The 21,045-nt window shown below is 37.0% G+C and overlaps 1 protein-coding gene across 1 annotated transcript in view; it reads right to left on the bottom strand.

The window, feature by feature from the left end:
- Positions 1-21,045, bottom strand: part of Ttc29 (tetratricopeptide repeat domain 29) — a 135,253-nt gene that overhangs the window by 19,285 nt on the left and 94,923 nt on the right. Inside the window, exons 7-8 of the mRNA XM_027926551.2 lie at positions 17,487-17,578; positions 7,722-7,845 (exon numbers count right to left, since the gene is read on the bottom strand). Of these exons, the coding sequence (XP_027782352.2) occupies positions 7,722-7,845; positions 17,487-17,578 (216 nt within the window). The remainder of the gene's footprint in view (positions 1-7,721; positions 7,846-17,486; positions 17,579-21,045) is intronic.

Here is a 21,045-nt window from a genome sequence, read left to right as displayed (position 1 = left end):
AGTAATACTCCATTGTGTATAAATGCCACATTTTTTTTATCCATTCATCCATTGAAGGGCATCTAGGTTGGTTCCACAGTCTAGCTATTGTGAATTGTGCTGCTATGAACATCGATGTAGCAGTGTCCCTGTAGCATGCTCTTTTTAGGTCTTTAGGGAATAGACCGAGAAGGGGAATAGCTGGGTCAAATGGTGGCTCCATTCCCAGCTTTCCAAGAAATCTCCATACTGCTTTCCAAATTGGCTGCACCAATTTGCAGTCCCACCAGCAATGTACAAGTGTACCCTTTTCCCCACATCCTCGCCAGCACTTGTTGTTGTTTGACTTCATAATGGCTGCCAATCTAACTGGAGTGAGATGGTATCTTAGGGTGGTTTTGATTTGCATTTCTCTGACTGCTAGAGATGGTGAGCATTTTTTCATGTACTTGTTGATTGACTGTATGTCCTCCTCTGAGAAGTGTCTGTTCAGGTCCTTGGCCCATTTGTTGATTGGGTTGTTTGTTCTCTTATTGTCTAATTTTTTGAGCTCTTTGTATACTCTGGATATTAGGGCTCTATCTGAAGTGTGAGGAGTAAAGATTTGTTCCCAGGTTGTAGGCTCTCTATTTACCTCTCTTATTGTATCTTTTGCTGAGAAAAAACTTTTTAGTTTGAGTAAGTCCCATTTGTTGATTCTAGTTATTAACTTTTGTGCTATGGGTGTCCTATTGAGGAATTTGGAGCCCGACCCCACCGACTGTAGATCGTAGCCAACTTTTTCTTCTATCAGACGGCGCGTCTCTGATTTGATATCAAGCTCCTTGATCCATTTTGAATTAACTTTTGTGCATGGCGAGAGAAAGGGATTCAGTTTCATTTTGTTGCATATGGATTTCCAGTTTTCCCAGCACCATTTGTTGAAGATGCTATCCTTCCTCCATTGCATGCTTTTAGCCCCTTTATCAAATATAAGATAGTTGTAGTTTTGTGGATTGGTTTCTGTGTCCTCTATTCTGTACCATTGGTCCACCCGCCTGTTTTGGTACCAGTACCATGCTGTTTTTGTTACTATTGCTCTGTAATATAGTTTGAAGTCTGGTATCGCTATACCGCCTGATTCACACTTCCTGCTTAGCATTGTTTTTGCTATTCTGGGTCTTTTATTTTTCCATATGAATTTCATGATTGCTTTCTCTATTTCTACAAGAAATGCCGTTGGGATTTTGGTTGGCATTGCATTAAACCTATAGAGAACTTTTGGTAATATCGCCATTTTGATGATGTTAGTTCTGCCTATCCATGAACAGGGTATATTTTTCCATCTTCTAAGATCTTCTTCTATTTCTCTCTTTAGGGTTCTGTAGTTTTCATTGTATAAGTCTTTCACCTCTTTTGTTAGGTTGATTCCCAAGTATTTTATTTTTTTTGAAGATATTGTGAATGGAGTGGTTGTCCTCATTTCCATTTCAGAGGATTTGTCGCTGATATACAGGAATGCCTTTGATTTATGCGTGTTGATTTTATATCCTGCCACTTTGCTGAATTCATTTATTAGCTCTAATAGTTTCTTTGTAGACCCTTTTGGGTCTGCTAGGTATAGAATCATGTCATCTGCAAATAGTGATAATTTAAGTTCTTCTTTTCCTATTTTGATGCCTTTAATTTCTTTCGTCTGTCTAATTGCTCTGGCCAGTGTTTCGAGAACTATGTTGAACAGAAGTGGTGAGAGAGGGCATCCCTGTCTTGTTCCAGATTTTAGAGGGAATGCCTTCAATTTTTCTCCATTCAGAATGATGCTAGCCTGAGGCTTAGCATAGATTGCTTTTACAATATTGAGGTATGTTCCTGTTATCCCTAGTTTTTCTAGAGTTTTGAACATAAAGGGATGCTGTACTTTGTCGAATGCTTTTTCCGCATCTATCGAGATGATCATATGGTTCTTATTTTTAAGTCTATTGATGTGGTGAATAACATTTATTGATTTCCTTATATTGAACCAGCCTTGCATCCCAGGGATGAATCCTACTTGATCATGGTGCACAATTTTTTTGATGTGCCTTTGTATCCGAGTGGCCAGAATTTTATTGAGGATTTTTGCATCTAGGTTCATTAGAGATATTGGTCTGTAGTTTTCTTTCTTTGAAGTGTCTTTGTCTGGTTTAGGTATCAGGGTGATGTTGGCCTCGTAGAATGAATTTGGAAGTTCTCCCTCTTTTTCTATTTCCCGAAGTAGCTTGAAAAGTATTGGTATTAGTTCCTCTTTAAAGGTTTTGTAAAACTCTGCTGTATACCCATCCGGTCCTGGGCTTTTCTTAGTTGGTAGTCTTTTGATGGTTTCTTCTATTTCCTCAATTGATATTGGTCTGTTTAGGTTGTCTATATCCTCCTGACTCAATCTGGGCAGATCATATGACTTAAGAAATTTATCTATGCCTTCACTATCTTCTAATTTATTGGAGTATAAGGATTCAAAATAATTTTTGATTATCTTCTGTATTTCTGAAGTGTCTGTTGTGATATTGCCTCTTTCATCCCGTATGTTAGTGATTTGAGTTCTCTCTCTTCTTCTCTTCGCTAGCATGGCTAAGGGTCTGTCGATTTTGTTTATTTTTTCAAAGAACCAACTTTTAGTTTTGTCAATTTTTTCAATTGTTTCTTTTGTTTCGATTTCATTGATTTCAGCTCTGATTTTAATTATTTCTTGCCTTCTACTTCTTTTGCTGTTGTTTTGCTCTTCTTTTTCTAGGATTTTGAGATGAAGTATGAGATCATTTATTTGTTGGTTTTTTCTTTTTTTAAGGAATGAACTCCAAGCAATGAATTTTCCTCTTAGAACTGCTTTCAATGTGTCCCATAGATTCCGATATGTTGTGTCTGTGTTTTCATTAATCTCTAAGAATTTTTTAATTTCCTCCTTGATGTCTTCTATAACCCATTGATCATTCAGTAACCTATTGTTCATTCTCCAAGTGATATATTCTTTTTCCTTCCTTCTTTTATCGTTGATTTTCAGTTCCATTCCATTATGATCAGATAGGATGCATGGTATTATCTCTACTCCTTTGTATTGTCTAAGAGTTTCCCTGTGACATAATATATGATCTATTTTTGAGAAGGATCCATGTGCTGCTGAGAAAAAAGTGTAACTGTTTGATGTTGGGTGGTATATTCTATATATGTCAATTAAGTCTAGGTTATTAATTGTGTTATTGAGTTCTATAGTTTCCTTATTCAACTTTTGTTTGGAAGATCTGTCCAGTGGTGAGAGAGGTGTGTTGAAGTCTCCCATGATTATTGTATGGTGGTCTATTAGACTCTTGAACTTGAGAAGAGTTTGTTTGATGAACATAGCTGCACCATTGTTTGGGGCATATATATTTATGATTGTTATGTCTTGTTGGTGTATGGTTCCCTTGAGCAGTATGTAGTGTCCCTCTTTATCCCTTTTGATTAACTTTGGCTTAAAATCTATTTTATTTGATATGAGTATGGATACTCCTGCTTGTTTCCGAAGTCCATATGAGTGATATGATTTTTCCCAACCTTTCACCTTCAGCCTATGTATGTCTTTTCCTATCAAATGCGTCTCCTGTAGGCAGCATATTGTTGGGTCTTGTTTTGTGATCCATTCTACTAGCCTGTGTCTCTTGATTGGTGAGTTTAAGCCATTAACATTTAGGGTTATTATTGAGATATGGGTTGTTCTTCCAGCCATATTTGTTTATTTATGTTACTAAACATGGTTTGTTTTCCACTTTGATTATTTTCCCCCCTTTAGTGTCCTACCTCCCACTGTTGGTTTTCATTGTTATTTTCCATTTCCTCTTCCTGTAATGTTTTGCCAAGGATGTTTTGAAGAGATGGTTTTCTAGCTGCAAATTCTTTTAACTTTTGTTTATCGTGGAAGGTTTTAATTTCATCTTCCATCCTGAAGCTTAATTTCGCTGGAAACACAATTCTTGGTTGGAACCCATTTTCTTTCAGTGTTTGAAATATGTTATTCCAGGATCTTCTAGCTTTCAGAGTCTGTGTTGAAAGATCAGCTGTTATCAGCAATGACTTTAACAACTTGGTCAGCCTGAAAGTGACCAGTAGTAGTTCTTTTGGCTTCAGGAATGTCATAATAATAATAATAATAATGCACAAAATAAATTAATTTTAACATTTTGTGTAATAAATCAAACTTTATTTTGATGTGTGATGTCATAAAAATCCTGTGATGGGATTATCTACTTAATACCAATCTATTTTTCAGTGAGTATTTACTAAAGGAATCATTAACATATCTCAATCTACTTGTATATTTGGAGCATATATATTTAAAGAGAGTATGAATATCTGGATTCCTCCAAAATTTATATTGGGATATAGATAAACTGGGCTGGGTAAAGGAAATGATTAAGTGTGTGAATAGAGAGCTTACAGAATGGGAGAAAAATCTTTGCCAGCTGCTCCTCTGACAGGGGATTAGTATCCAGAACACATAAAGAAAACTTAACACCTCCCAGTAGCTAGGCAGGCTGAGGCAGGGGCATTGTGAGTTTCAAAAACAGCCTCAGCAACTCACTGAGACACTGCTTCTAAAACAAAATATAAAAAAGGGTTGGGGATGTGGCTCAGTGGCTAAGTGCCCCTGGGTTCAATCCCTGGTACCAAACAAACATAAAACCCCTTAACACCAAAATACCAAGTAATCCAACCAATAAATGAGCAAAAGAACTAGACAACATTTCTCCAAAGAAGAAATACAAATGACCAACAAATATATTAAAAAATGTTCTACAACCCTGGCAATCAGGGAGGTGCAAATCCAAACTACATGGATATTTCATCTCGTTCTAGTTACAGCGGCCATCATCAAGAATACTTCTAATAATAAATAATGTGGGGGGAAATGTACATGCATATATTGTTGGTGGGACTGCAAATTAGTACAACCACTTTGGAAAGCAGTATGGAGATTCCTCTAAAGACTAGGAATGGAACCACCATATGACCCAGCTCTCCCACTCCTTGGTATTTATCCAGGAGAAATAAAACCAGTGTTCTATAGTCATACATACATCCCAATGTTTACAGCAGTACAATCCACAATAGCTAAGTTATGGAACCAGCCCATGTGCCCACTAACAGATGAATGGATAAAGAAAATGTGGCATATATACATGATTAAACTTTACTCTCCATAAAGAAGAATGAAATTATGGAATTTTCTGGTAAATGAATGGAACTGGAGACCATCATGCTAAGTGAAATAAGCCAGACTCCAGAAGTCAATAGTCAAATGTTTTCTCTCATATGGAGAAGCTAGAGCAAAGTAAGGAAAAACTGTGGGGGAGGGGAATCCCATGAAAATGGAAGGGAAACCAGGGGAGTGCGGTGGGGCGTGGGGAGACGGGATAAGGGAGAAAATACAGGTGAAATAAAAATTATTCTATGAACACATATGAATATAACACAGTAAATTCCACCTTTATGTATATATACAAAGTACCAATTTAAAGAAAACAATAAATAAATAGAAGGAAGACCAGTAGAGGAAGGGTAGGCAGGGAGGGAAAGAGGAAGCCCTGGGGATGGAAATGGAGAAAGCTATATTCTTGCATGTATTGTTATGTTATGATGAGCCCCAATATTATGTCTAACTAGAATGCACTAACAAAACATTTAAAAAAAATGAAAAGAAAGAGTGTGTGTGAGAGACTACAATAGAAATAAATGAATAAAAAGATTTACTTTGGGCAGTTAACACAGCCTTTGGATATTGCAGCATATCTCTGGCCTTTAGATATTAAACTCTTCTCCAAGAATCAAAAATTAGAGAATAAAACAACCCACTGGTGAGAGATAAACTCTCAGCAAAAAAATGTTTTGAGATAATGCAAGTATAGAAATATTACCCCTCAGTACAGTTTACTGTTCCATTTCCTTATCTTTCTGCAATTAGAAACATGCAGGCTGACAGCCGATGTTCGTGTCATCGAAAGGGCTGTGTTCTGGGTGTTGTTGGGTGGGAGGGTCAAATGATTTGTTCTTTTTATACTTCTGTTTTGAAGAACAGCCCTGTGTCTTTCTATTGGAAATGTCTGCCCCTCTAAGATCAGCTTCCCTTAGACAGTAGGCCTCACCAGGGCTTAAGTCAAGTCTTGGTTTAACCACTGTGTCATGAAAAGTAAACAAAAGCAAACCCGAAGCCATGAGAGGGGTCCACAGAGCAGACAGCAGCACCTGGAGGTGGCTGGAGGGGGCAGCAGAGGAGGCCACAACAGACACCTGGGCGCACCTGGGGCAACAGGTGCACAAAAAAAAAGAGGGGAAATAGAGGGAGGGAGAGAGGGGAGGAGGAGAGGACCGGGGAGGGAGCAAGAATCAGGGGCCAGGAAGGTTGAGGCAGGAGAGAATGGAGCCAGGTGGGTGGGGAGGTGAGAGTCAAGAGGAGATGGGAAGGTGCATGAACCAGAAGGAGCAAGACAGAGGGCTGGGGAAAAGAAGCACCTCGTTTGTAAAGACTCTGTCCAAAGCAGGAACTGAAGGGACATTAGTTTCATTCATTCAAATTAATTTCTAACTTATTTTAAAAAAAATCCTAAATTGTTCTGAAACCAAGTTAATTTTATAGCAAATCACAGAATAGTGTGGTGGGTTTGAATGGCACTGCCACTTAGAATGTGGGAGGCCTGGCTTAACTCTGAGGGTCTGATAAGGGCAATTATGTGACACCACTAAGAGTGGAGAGAATAGCAAAATAGCTGATGCTCACCTACCTCTCTCGCTCAAAAGCACTTCTGTCCATGCCTTACCTGTATTAATTCAGTTCTTGCAACCACCTTATGAGGTGATAAAACCGAGGTGCCCCAGGGTGTGGAACTTGCCCTAGGTCCCACGTCTTAAAGCAGAACAAGCAGGGCTGACAAGCCAAGCAGTTTGACTTCAGAGTTGATGCTTTTAATCACTATGTACCCAGCCTCCCCAAACAGATGGACACAGTCTACAGCAGGAGAACAGAATCACCCTTGGAAAACAACCCATCTTATTATTCATGATTTAAACAGTAATGATAACTAGAGAAATAAACTTCTTTCCTAAGATTTCTGAAGGAAAATCTGGGTCACTGAAGACAAAATCAGAAGAAAATAAATCTAAAGTCCATACGATCCGTGCATTTTATATCCTTTGTGTGATAGTTTTATTTATTAATTATAATGCAGATTTTTCCTCTTCTTCCTGGTTTTTAAAAAAATTTATATATTTTTTAAATTTTTGCACACAGACAATCTGTTGTTCAAATTCTATTCTAGGTTTTCTTTGGAATCTCTCTTGGGATTGTGGTTTCCTCCCTGGGGGACTTAGCTGGGGGGAATCACACCTGGGCTCCAAGAATGTGGAGCTAGAAAGATGAATGAATGGTTCCTGTGGCCAGATAAGAGCCCCGTGCTATTATGAGGTTCCTTTGACTTCAAATATTTTAATTGCTCCCCAAATCCAAAGTCACTCCATGTTCTTATTGGCTGTGAATATGGCTCAGGTTGATGAGCCTGTGGGGACTGAGCCCACACGGCACTTAAGAGCTAGAAGAAGAGGAGGAGGCAGTATTTGCCTTCCCAGTCCTTGCTTTGCACGTTAACTGTGTTGTCCAGTCCTGGCCTTTCTGCGTCAGCCATGTGAGAAGGTGAGGATCAAATGGGAAAAGACTTTTAAAACTGTGAATTTCTCCATAAACAAGAAACACCAATACTCACTTTTTCGTTATAGATGTCCCCAAGCATTGTACTCGCTTTCACAACATCTATGTTTTGAAAATTGTTCTTTGTAATGTTCACAACCTTTTTCAAGTATTGAATTGCTTCTGTCATCTGTCCTTGGCTAGAATAAATAAAACCAGAAACCACTGGAGTATCTGCTCACTTAACGTCATAGTGAAAAGAAGATAGTTTTGTCTTTGTTGTAGAACATGCAAGAAGATTTGTCAGGACAAAGATTAAGGATACAAATACTAAATTGCTAATATGTGTGTCTTTGTTGGAAAATACAGTGAGTAAGCTTGAACTTATAAACCCCCATCATTATGGATGGGAATGTAAAATAATGAAATTGCTGTGAGAAATAAATCTGGTAGTTCTCCAAAAATTTTAAACACGGAGGAATCATATGACCCAGAAAGTTTACTCCAAAATATATAAATACTACAAAAAACATATGTCCACATCAAAACTCATCATGAATGTTCATAGCAGCATTATTTATAATAACCAAGGAATGGAAACAAACCAAATGTCTATCAACTGATGAATCAATTGACAAAATGTAGTATATCCATTCAATGGAGTATTATTCAGTCATTAAAAGGAGTGAAGTACTAATATATATTAAAATATGGATGAAACTTGACACATGAGAAATGAAAAAATCTGGACATAGATTATTTATTGTATGATTCCATTTATACAAAGAGGCAAATTCATGAAGACAGAAGTAGATTAGTGGCTGCTAGAAGATGAAAGGAGGGGATGAGGAAGTGAGTAATAATCAGGACAGTATTTCTTTTTAGGGTGATGCAAAGGTGCTGGAATTAGACAATCGTTTAATGGTTACACAATTCTGTGAATATATTAGAAACCACTGAATTGTAGAATTTAAAAGGGTGAATTGTACAATATCTGACTTATGTCTCAATAAAGGTTTGTTTTTTTTTTTTTTAAATTGGAAAGTTTAGACAACGTGAATGCTAGAGTATTCCTGCAAGCTTCCTTCAGCAATGCAATCTCAGGTGTCACTAAAGTCACGCATACAAGTGAAATATATTTGGTAAAATGCTCAGAAAGACAATTTCTAGCAGAGTGCTTGACATGTACTAAGCATTTAAATATTTTTGAATGAGAGAGTGGTTGAATGTTCAAGAAGGGAAATACATAGTGCACATGCGAGCTAAGCTTCAGGGTGAACTGTGAGACCTTGAGCCATATGATGTTTGGAATTCATAATTAAACTCACTTCTGGGTATTTCAGTATCATCAAGAGACTTCAAGAGTCTAGAAAATGCACTAAAACATGTTATTTTGGGGGGAATATGGTTGTAATCCTTGGCAAGTTCCATTGACAATTTGAAGAGATAAATGTATAGTATTTATGATAGTTAACCCCAGATTCTCACATGGGACTAACTGTGATAAATACCATGAATTGTATATAGTGCTTTGAAACCTGGAGCACATTCATTTGACTGTCTTCAGAAGAGCAAGTCCAGTGCTCCAAGGGAAATCTGCTTTTTAAAAGGCAGCTGAAAGATTTTTTTTTTTTTTTTGTACCAGGGATTGAACCCAGGGGTGCTTAACCACTGAGCCACATCCCTATCCCTTTTTATTTTTATTTTGAGACAGGGTCTTGCTATGTTTCTTAGGGCCTTGCTAAGTTCCTGAGGCTGGCCTTGAACTTGTGATCCTCCTGCCTCAACCTCCCAAGTCTTTGGAATTACAGGTGTGTGCCCCCATTCCTGGCCAACTGAAAGAATTTTAAAGACAAATCTAGAATGTAATGGTGATCTCAAAGCACATATATAAATTTGGAAAACTGTAATACCTACCACGGAAAACAACTTTTAAATTTTGAACAGTATAATATGTTTGGTGCATTTACTGATTTACATGCCACTTTTCTTCTTCTTTTGACTTCACTAGGGTCTTCCCCATAGAGTTTGGGACTCACTGTTGTTAACCAGACCCTCTTTCTCAGACTGTTTCCCCTTCTCCGGCGTCTAACATTATCAGCCAGTCTTTACTCTCTCACTTCTCCTCTCTAGACCTCCCTCTTTCTTTTTTATTTATTTATTTTTTTTCCATTTTTTAAAATTTGAATTTGTTATGTATGACAGCAGAATGCATTGCAATTCATATTACACATATAGAGCCCAATTTTTCATATCTCTGCTTGTATACAAAGTATATTCACACCATTTGTGTCCTCATACATGTACTTAGGGTAATGACGTCCATCTCCAACACTGCAGTCTGCCTACCCAAAGTTGGTTCTTTCCAGAGTTCTTCCCAAGGCCCCCTCTTCCCTCCAATACATGCTTCCTCTGTGGTCTCAGAGGCTGCTGTGGCAGGACCCACCTCCTAAAATCATCTGCCTGCAAATCTCTATTCCTGGTCCTGATTCTCCTTTCTAATCCTGTCCAATTTCCCGGATGTTCTTAGCCTTGCAGCTCCCTCCAGGTGGTTATCTTTGAGGATGATATGTCATGAAGAAGCTGAGAGCGTTTTTGGAATGCTCTGTAGGGAGCTTCTTCACAGGATAGCACCCCAAAGCTTTCATAAGTAATTTAGTGAATTTTTGTCCAAAACAATGGAATTTCTCATAGAGATATAATTTCTGTGATTTTGAAATGTGACTCCAAATTCTTTTTTAAAAAATATTTATTTTTTAGTTGCAGTTGGACATAATACCTTTTATTTTATTTTTTATGTGGTGCTGAGGATGGAACCCAGGCCTCGCTAGGTGAGTTCTCTACTGCTGAGTCACAACCCAGGCCCCTCTAAATTCTTTTAGCTATTGATAAGACCAAACCTACATCTCAAACAGTGATATGCTATTGGGGCTATTCTAAAGAATATGTCACAAGAATATGCCAGAAAACTTTTTTTTTTTTTTTTAGTGGTGCTGGAGATTGAACCCTTACTGATCTGCGTTAACTTTTGAATACCACACCACCCATTTTATAGATGAAGCCACTGAGGTGTTGAACAACAGACTGAATAGTCATCAGCCCTCCCCTGCAACCTCACATGACTCTTCTCTCACTCAAATGACCACAGCGTTGCCCTAACCCTATAGAATGTAAGTCCCGTGCTGCTGGGGACCAATCTTGCCATCCCAAGGAGAACACACAGCTGACTGAGCTGTGAGATGGACAGACCTGGAGACCAGATGGTGTCTTGAGTATCTGGATCTAATGATGCATTAAACTGGTGTAAACCTGGACATTTCCTTTGCATGAACCCAGACTTTCCCTCTTTTTCCCCCTTTTATACTGTTTGATTTGAATAAAAAAATCAGAAAACATTTTTACAGGAGTTTATTGGAAACAGGTAGGGGAGGATTAGGGGTATCAATTTGCATAACTTCCAACGATCTCGGTGATAACATTCATTTTCACAGATAAACTGTATTATGTTTGTAAAGATAAATTGGATTACTTTTAAAAAATATTTTTAGTTATAAATGGACACAATACCTTTATTTGTTTATCTTTTATGTGGTGCTGAGGATTGATCCCAGTGCCTCACACGTGCTAGGCAAGCACACTACCACTGAGCCACAGCCTCGATAAACTGGATTACTTTAAAGCCATTGTGTGTTGTGGTGGACGTTGGGGATCTAGGTGTGAATCCTAGCTTGACCCCTTACATGAGGAACTTTGATCATATTAAAGTTATGAAACTAAAGGAAACTTCCATTTCCTCGTTTTTAAAATGACCTCAAGTTGCTGTGAGATGAAGAATTGTGTAAATATATAACCTGGCACACAGTAGGGATTCAATAAGTGGCAGCTGTTATTATCATCTCTCAGTGAAATAAACAGTGATCACATTCACAGCACTCTACTTGACATTGCCTACTAAGAGCTGAGAAGAAAATTTAATTTAACTAAGCATTACTTGCAAAGAACTAAATACTATAATTTAGTGACTGCTCTGCAAAAAACAGACACATTAAGTCCTGGTGTCTGTTTTCTCAGGGGTAGGATAAAAAAAAAAAAACATTTTGTTGTTGTTGTTAATTTAAGTATCAGCTGCTATCAAATACATTTTTTCTTCCTTTCTTATTGGTAAAAGAATGATTGACATATCTGAAATAAAATGGAATTTCACATTTTCTGAAGTTGTGAATACTGTTTTTTAAATAATTCCATGTTTACTTTTTCATAACAAAATTATGAGAAATTTTTTACAGTTAGGCATAGGTCAGTGCTCCAGAAAATGCACAAATTATTTGAGGAAATTTATAAATGCAAGCATAGAATAAAATATGAAAGATTCACTAATTACTTGAATTTACATGTTGTTTTGTGGAATAATTAAAAAGTATTTAGAGAGCCCAAGGCTATAAAATATTAATAAATAAAATTAAAGTAAAATATATAAACTGATAATACAATGTAAAATACTCTAATATTTCTAGATCTAAAAATGTTTCATCAAATTTATGTTAACTTTTCAAGGTTTTTTCCTGGACTAAAATAGTCAAGAGAAAAGGGAAGACAAAAGTGGAGTGATGCATATCACTTCAGGGAACCTTAGGGGAAAATTAATATTAGTATCATTTAGCTAAAATGGACTCACTAAAGCTTATTTATGCTCATGTTCCTAAAAACTGATATATTTGTGATGGAAGTACATTTTGGATTAGGTTTGGCCTGCTGAGGATAGTTAAATCAAAACATACACAAACATCAACAACAACAACAAAAACAGAGTTCAGTGAACAAGAAATATAAAATAGTATAAATAAAAATGTTACTGGGAGATTTGAGTTGCTTTGTTCCCCAAGGAGCAACAGACCTCCAAAACATCCCAAATTACCTGAGACTTGCTCTAACAAACAACGCTAGAGAAAAAGTCTTGCCATTATAAATTATATGTTCCACTCAATGAACGTCTAGCTCTGTAGCCGGCGAAGTTAACACAGCAACTGAAATATAAACAATATGTGTTGGCTGCACGGTTTCCTAGTGTAAAATTTAGCAGTAGGTTTCAAAGCTAGTCTTTCCTTGAAAGAGGAGGGAAAAAAAATCAAATACTCCCCTATAGCAAGGCTACAGATTATTTGTATAAGTTCAAGGACAAGGTTAAAATGTTAGACAAATATTAATTCCGGTTTTCTATATGCAGTGCACAGGTGCAACTTGAACAGCATATTATATGGTATAATCATTAAATTCATTCAACCAGACCTTAGAGAGTTAAAAACATATATTCTGAGGAACAGGACTCCTCGGTCCAAAGGATGAGAATGAAACGGTGCAGAATATTTGTGTATCAAGGTGATTCCGGGTTCCAACTGGGAAAACAGGACCGTTAACACCCACGTCCCCTGACAACTGTCCAATTATGTATATCACACTTGGCCTACTGTTTGCAGTAGAAGTAATCAATAAAGGATGTGGTTGAGTGAACATAGATTTTGGTTGAACCAATGCATGAAAACTTAATCATTTACTCAGAGAGAAGAAATCAAATAGAGCAGAGATGAAACAGCCACTGAGGGGTTTGTTGATTGTGCCACCAAGTTTGTGGGCCACAGATGAAAGTGATAAGGCAAATGGGATCAGTGACAGGAGAAAATGTAAAAAGCTATTCTTCATTCCATGCATTAATAGAAATGTTTGGATGTATTTTTTTTTGGTCATTTTTTAGGAAATTTCACATCAAAGCCTGGATGTTCCATTTTAAAGAATATATGAAAATTACTAGGGCGTGTCATTTCTCTCAAGCAAGAAGAAATTAATTTTCAGCTATGACAGAAAGGTAATTTTCACACTTGAAACTTTGTACTGATTGATTTAAAGATCTCCACTGTGGAAAGTTTTCTAGGAAATAATTTAACTTGAGTTCTCAAGAAAATTGGCAAATGCTGTGGAATCAACTCAGAGATGGGCTGGTTATGACCAGTACATTCTGTATATATTTTTGTGGATTTTTTCCCTCCTTCAATTCTTTTAAATAGTCATCCTCATTATGTTGAAATATTGTGGAATTTCAGTAAGTGAGTTACCTCAGTCAGTAAATGAGGGTGTGTGTATATATATATATATGAATATATATGTAATATATATATATATATATATAATATGTACATATTACACTTATATATGTATAATTATATATACTTATAGATATACAATATGTATATGATTCTGTAAGGAAAATTGAGGGGTTCTTCCCTTGAACTATCTACATAAGAATAATATTTACTTTGTAATTTCTCAACTCACTTTTTCTTTGTTTTATAGGCCATAATTCTGGCTTTTATAGAAGCATCATAAGACAATTTTAGTACAGCACGTCTTTTTTTTCACTAGCATTCCAAGTAAGGGGCAGGAGACATTATGACTCTGCATTGTCCGTTATGCTGCTTAAACCTCCGTACAGTTAATATTATTCAGAACAAGAGCGAAAATAGCAAAACCCGTTCACTATTAAAACCTTTCTCCATAATACCAGGTCTGGGTCTAACATCACCAATGGGCAACTCAACATCACCAAATCTTCTGTCTTGAGAGAATGTGGTGTGTCTTCCAATTGAGGGCTCAGTATAAATTCTTATAACCGTTTTAGAAGCTTCTAGCCTCAGAGCTTATTCACCTTTCATGCAACACTCAGCTGATGGCCTTAGACTCCCACTAATGCTAGACCTGGCTGTACGGTTCCATTTCCTTTAAAGAGATAAAATATGTTTATAGAGGTAGGGCTACCATTAGTGAAACTGGTGCAATTGTACAGGTTAGGAAAAAGAGATTTAGAGGTGATGCTCAGCTTCACACACACCTTGATTTATTTCTCAGCTGCCGCCACCATAATTCCCTCCATTTTGGCTGTGTTCCATTTCTCGCACGTTGCAGCTATCCTGAGAAGGACAGTTTAGGGCTATGAGAGGGATAATACATATATACGCGTGTGCCTGTGTGTTTGAATGTGCGCACATGCACCTTTATTGAAGAATATCAAGCCCTCGAAGCAACATTTTCTAACAATGATCACAAAATTTATATTAAAGGATTTTACTAGTTAATGGATTTGAATAAAGCTTCTCAGACATCCAGGGTGCTGCTGTCCACCTGTATAGAATTTCTGGTTTTAAAACATTTGTCGGTCAATAGATCATGCTCTTGAGCTATTCTGCACAGATGTTGAAAGAATATGCCAGGCGTGCATTCCCCTGGGCACTCCTCTGCAATCATCAATGCTGCAAAATGGCAAAATTGCACTGGAATTCTCTGGCCGTGGAACACTTTCCCACTATTACCTCAGAAGAAGCATCCCCTGGGCTCTGTTGTACATTGTATATAACGTTATAAAATTAAGAACTCTTGGCTGGGTGCAGTGGTGCATGACTGTAATTCCAGCAGCTTGGGAGGCTGAGGCAGGAGGATCGCGAGTTCAAAACCAGCCTCAGCAAAAGTGAGGCACTAAGCAACTCAGTGAGACCCTGTCTCTAAATATGATACAAATTAGGGCTGGGATGTGGCTTTGTGGTTCAGTGCCCCTGAGTTTAATCCCCAGTAACAAAAACAACAGTCACAAAAAAAAAAATGTCTACCACAAATCAATGATTGCCTTATTGTGCTTTAGTAGAAAGGCATTCTTATGAGCGGAATCAGTTTCATTTGGTATAAAAGTGAAGTGGGGACAAATCTTCTTGGTCCACTATATATTTGCCTTAAGGCACATCTTTGGGTTGTTCAGTGTGTTGGAAGATATGTCCCCATCCAAAACACTCCCAACTTCCTGTTCCCATCAAATATTTCTGTATTCTTTCTCACTTCTAAACCCCAGAGAATACTTATGTAGCCAAATTAGAGCATTAGATTATCTGTGTCAAATTTTACCAGCTAGTTGCTCAAGTTTTCCCTTAGCTTTGACTGTACAGACTAGGCAATCAAATCTTGGGGTGGAAACTAAAATGTTCTAGATAAAACACACAAGTTAAACAGGTGAGAACTCTTTGAAACCAACTTCACACCTCTAGAGGTTTCAAAAATAAAGACCATCATCGGTAATCAAAGGCACATTCCATATGTCCTGGGACATAGTAAGTGCTCAGCCAATGTTCACACAATAAAATATTTTCCCTTGAGTATTTTTTTTATCTCTTCAGTTACTCTGAGATACAAAGGAAATATTATTTTTGTAAAAATTATTTTCCAAACAAGAGATACATTTATACAACTGTACAGGCCTGAGCTAGGTTTGTCACTGCAAAACAAGACAAGGGATCCAACCATGCTCTACTGATTTGGGGCACTGGTAAGAGCAGAGTCAAGTAATTTAATAACCCAAGGGAAGAGGGCAAAAGAACACAGTTGGTTTGTTCCAAACAGACGTGAAGCCGAATTCTTCCCTATCTCTTCTTTGTAGTAGTCAAGCCATCTTCTTGGTCATTGATTTTAAAGTAACACTTCTAAGGGACAACACGGCTGGTTGTCTAGCTACCAGTCTGATTTGGGAGGGCCTTCAGGCTTTGCAGGTCACTTATCTTCCTTACCTGTCTCTGGCCCTGACATTCTCCAGGAAATGTCTATACTCTTTTTATAAATATGTCTGTATTCCTACCTAAGCCATTTTTCCAGCAATGACTGTGTTTCATATGGTACTTTGTAGGGCTGCTCCCATTTCATTGGTAGAGATATTTTAAGCAGTGATTACTGTATTAGCAATGGTACTTAGGTAATGATTCTACTTTAAGTTCCTTAGGCATTTAAACATTAAATGCCTTTCAAATAACAATTTTACCTTTTTAAAACATTACCCTGTATATGTTTGTTTATTCATTTACTTTTAGAGGTGGGAATTGAATTCAGGGGTGCTTTACCATCGAGCAATATCCCCTTCTCCTTTATATTTTAGTTTTGAGACAGAGCCTCACAAGTTGCTAAGTGGCTGAAGATTGCTTTGAACTTGCTCTCCTCCTTCTTCAGCCTCCCAAGTCACTGGGATCACAAGTGTGCATGACCATACCTGGCTGTATATGTTTACAACAAAATATAAATGGAAAGAGATTAGAACTTAACTCTATATTTATATTACTACTACTACTATTAATAAAAAGCTGTATTTTTGATATAAGATAATATTTGCAAAACCAGGATCTTAGATAACTTTTCTTACATTTATTCTATCTTGGTTAAGTCATAATGATATTTAAAGTGACCCACTAAGGATCACAATGCAATGAATGAAGGGCAAGCCATATGTTTTCCATGGAAAACCATGAATCTGAAGTTTTTCTGGTACACTTTGATTAAATTTTCTGTTTTAAAGAAAATATTGGGAATACTGGTTTTGCAGATGTGCTCCAAGGAGAGACATCTTAATGGAGGAAGCATGACTGAAGCATAAATGGAATCTTTCCTTAAAGAAGAGCTCTGGAAAGGTTATGGCGAGCCACAGTTACTGAAGCGTACTACAGAGCGCTCACTGCTTTCTTAACCTGGGAGATGTGACCTGATTTTCCCCCCCTTTCATTCAAGGTCATCCACTAAATGTGCAGAAAAAAAAACCGAAAAGAAAACAATTCAAAGGAGGGACAGACAAAGAAGAGTTTAGATGCGCCTTTTTAAATATGACACTGGTTTAAAATAACCTAGGATGAAAGGGTCAGTTAAGAAGGGCACTGCTTAAAATTTAAGCAGGCAGTAATGCATTGAAAGCGACAGACCTCAAACAATTTGAGTCTTTCACAGTTGAATGGATTCACAGTGACAGCGAGACAAGGATGTGCTTACTTACCTCTGTAGGACCTTGGCGATTGCTTCGTAGGCTCTGCCCAGGCTGAGATCATCATGTAGGTCTGTAGAGATTTTGCTGTATGCTTTGAGGACCTATCAGAAAGAGAAATACATATTGAACATATAGCCACAGCCAGAAACACTGATGTTCCCTTTCATAATAGAAAAGATTAAAATTAATAGCTGTTTTTAATGTCTCTATAATTTTTTTTGCTTATTAAAAATTCATGTTGGCTTGGTTTATTTTTATCTATAGTATAACTTGTTTTGTGGCAATGTCTTGAAGCCATGACAGTGAGGTCTCACTTTTGTAAAAAAAATTAGTTCCTTGCATCCTCCCAAATCTTCCAATTTATATAACTTAGGTGTGAATAAATAATTGAATGGTTTACAACATTATTTTAAAAGATGGGAGTATTATCTATGGTAATATAAGGCAGATTACAATAGTCTACTATGGTAGCTTGAATATCACTTTTCTTTCTATAAATAGCTCTTTGAAAAACATGAATTTAGGTGATGGGCCATTTCTATATCTATCATTTTATTAGATGCATATCTCACGGTGTGTACTTGCACAAAGCATACATTAAAAATATTTATTACAAATGTACTTCATTACCAATAATGTTTTCAATAATTAGAAGATTACAGCTGCCACAGCCAAACATATGATCTTAATTTGATTTAACACTGACATTATCTGGATGGTATGATTTTCCTCTTTTCTATCCCCCCCCCCCTTTTCAGTGACCAGAAAGAGAAAAATACACATACAAATACAAAAATACATAAAGCAAAATTCCTTTTCTTTGGCCGAAGCTATTACACACATGAGGACACAGGAAATCTCCAAAGACCTCTATGGAAATCCTTTTTGCACATTTTCTAAGAAAGAATTAGTGGAAGTCATATGATGGCATTTGAGAGGGGGAGTCAGTGTTCTTGGTGGTGGGGGGTGGGGTGGGGACAAATATGCCCTGTGTATTTCTACCTGAATTAGACAGACCATAAGGCTGAAGTTTTAAAACAGGATTGATATTCATCTTCATTTCTGTAAAGTTAATATTTGGGAAACAATTTCAGGAGGTCATGGTGATACCTCATGAAATTTGGGTTTCGTGTGGTTTACAAATGACTGCTTGTTCTATGATGAAGCTAAAATTTACTCATGGATACACAGTAAACCAGGGGTTTAATTCCTGCTAAGCCCACAAAGTTCAAAAGTTTGACTGTTCTGGGACTTTTGATTGTTTTGGACTTTTGGACTTTAAAAATGCACTTAGTTTTAAATGACAAACAATAATCATGTTTATAGCCCTGGATGTGACATTCTGATCTATGTATACTTTGTGGAAAGATTCAGTCAAGCTAGTGAACAACCCATCACCTCTATAATTTTTGTCACTTTTTTATGGTAAGAAAAGTAAAAATCTGTTTTTAAAGCAATTTTGAAATATACATTATTATTCACCTTGATTCCTATTTTCAGACTTCTTAACAAAGTCTTGTATAAACCTGAGAATATCCTTTTCCATCTTCCTCTCATAGTTGACAACACCCAGATTTAACCTTATGTGAGTTGACACAGTCTTTGCTGAGGTAGGGGGCAGAACCTCTGAATTTGGTGAATTTATAAGAGACTTTATTGGATCTCACTACCAAAATATTTAGGAAGGGACTTTCTAGGGTCAATTTTTTTCATATATATTTTAGATGGCATTCTAAAATAAAAGTTGAATATTATTATATCTTGTGCCCAAAATAGTTCATTTGTTTTTTCAGCAATTAGTGTTATCATGTCCCAGTAAGATTAGACCCTGTGTAAGAATGTGCTTGTATCAAGGCATTCACCACCCTGTGGTACAGGCAATAACCGAGACAGGTTGCCCAAGTTGGAAATCTTATTATCATGGAGTATCAACTGACAACAAAATGAGCAGGATATCTTTATCTATCTGTCTATCTATCCATCCATTCATCCATCCATGTATCCATCCATCTATTCTTCCATATGTCCAAACTTCCATATATTTATCTGAAAGAGAGTAGAAAAGTATCCTTGTTCTAGAAGATTAAGAATTTAAATTGAATCAGAATAAATTTTGTGTCTGAGATTAAGCTTTTTTAAGGGATGCATAGAAAGACAATATTAGGCCTGAATAACATCAAGCACCTGATTGTTCCCTTTCCTTTTCAATGCTAAATACCACCAATTACGAGGGTACCTTGGAGCAGAAGAAAATGAAGGGTTTGTTATTTATGTCTCTTTCTCCCTTCATTTGTTTTCCTATTTCTGACCTTTCTGCAATTCTTTCCTGTCTGTTCTGCATTTTAGACAAAAAAAAAAATTTTTTAGCAACTGTGGCCCTTAAGTTCATTTTCACAGTGGATACTCACTTTAAACCACTATGATGATATCATTCCAGACCTAACTTTTGCAAATTAGATGGAAAACTCCTCTTCCCAGTCAATCATCTTAGGAAAACACCGTTTTAGAAAATTTGTTTAAAAAACTTTTAAAGATACTTATATAGGCACAAGTAATTGTAGGAAGTAATACAAAGAGATCCTGTATAACTTTCCCCCAGTTTTCCCCATTTATGACTTCTTACAAAATTAGAGTATAATATGGCAATCAGGAATTGACATTGTTGTAAGGCACTGGACTTGTTCAGATTTTACCAACTTTGTGAGTATGAGAGTGTGTGTTTTATGTATTTTATCACATGCATATATTCGTGTAACCACCACCACAATCAAGATACAGAAAAGTCCTGTCACTACCAGAATCCTTCATGCTACTCTGTTCCAATTCATTTCCCATTTGCTGCCTAGAGGAGAAAAAGAGCAACATTCTGAAATCTTTGGCCTCTCTCCTCTACCCTTCTGGTGCATCTCCTTTAGCTTGGGTGTTTGCATTTCCCCAGGAAATGTCTTCTGCTAAGTGTTAGAAGAAAAGCAGTTGATTAAACTAATTCATACTTAGATGTGAATGACTCAAAGAGAATGTTACAATTTCAAAAAGAAAATGTTTGCTTGCCCCCAGTCTTCTTGGTGGTATTTTATGCTATCTAAAAAATGAAATGAAACAATGCAGATTGTGTGTGGCAAAGGATTAAAAAGGTTTAAAAGGGTTTTCTAAAGGCACCATGTGCTTCTAATCTTGTAGTATGGAAAATATGGAAAACAGGGAGAAGGGAATGTGCCACAGCAGATTGATACCTGTAAAGCTAACTATATGCTATGTTCATTTGTTCAAGTTATCACTTTCTTCATAATGCCTGAACTTCAAAGACCTCTTCTGGTACATTCCATTAGATGTCATGATTCTTAGATATCTCTGCTCTTAACCACCTTACAAAGGAATACGACTCAGAGTCATTGATATTATATTGTCCTGAATTCTGTTTCAAAGGCTAAAAATATAGACAAGGACATCAAACCACTGCACAAGCATTGAATGCCTTTCAGGGACCAAGCACTGTTCTAGGTGCTACGGGAGCAGCAGGCAATAATGCACAGGCCCAAGTCCTGGTGTGACAGGGAGACAGTTGGCA

The sequence above is a fragment of the Marmota flaviventris genome, chromosome 7, assembly GCF_047511675.1.
Source record: "Marmota flaviventris isolate mMarFla1 chromosome 7, mMarFla1.hap1, whole genome shotgun sequence".
In the NCBI taxonomy this organism is placed as follows: Eukaryota; Metazoa; Chordata; class Mammalia; order Rodentia; family Sciuridae; genus Marmota; species Marmota flaviventris.
The sequence above is the reverse complement of the archived record's forward strand: the minus strand, read 5'-3'. Positions and strand labels throughout refer to the sequence as shown.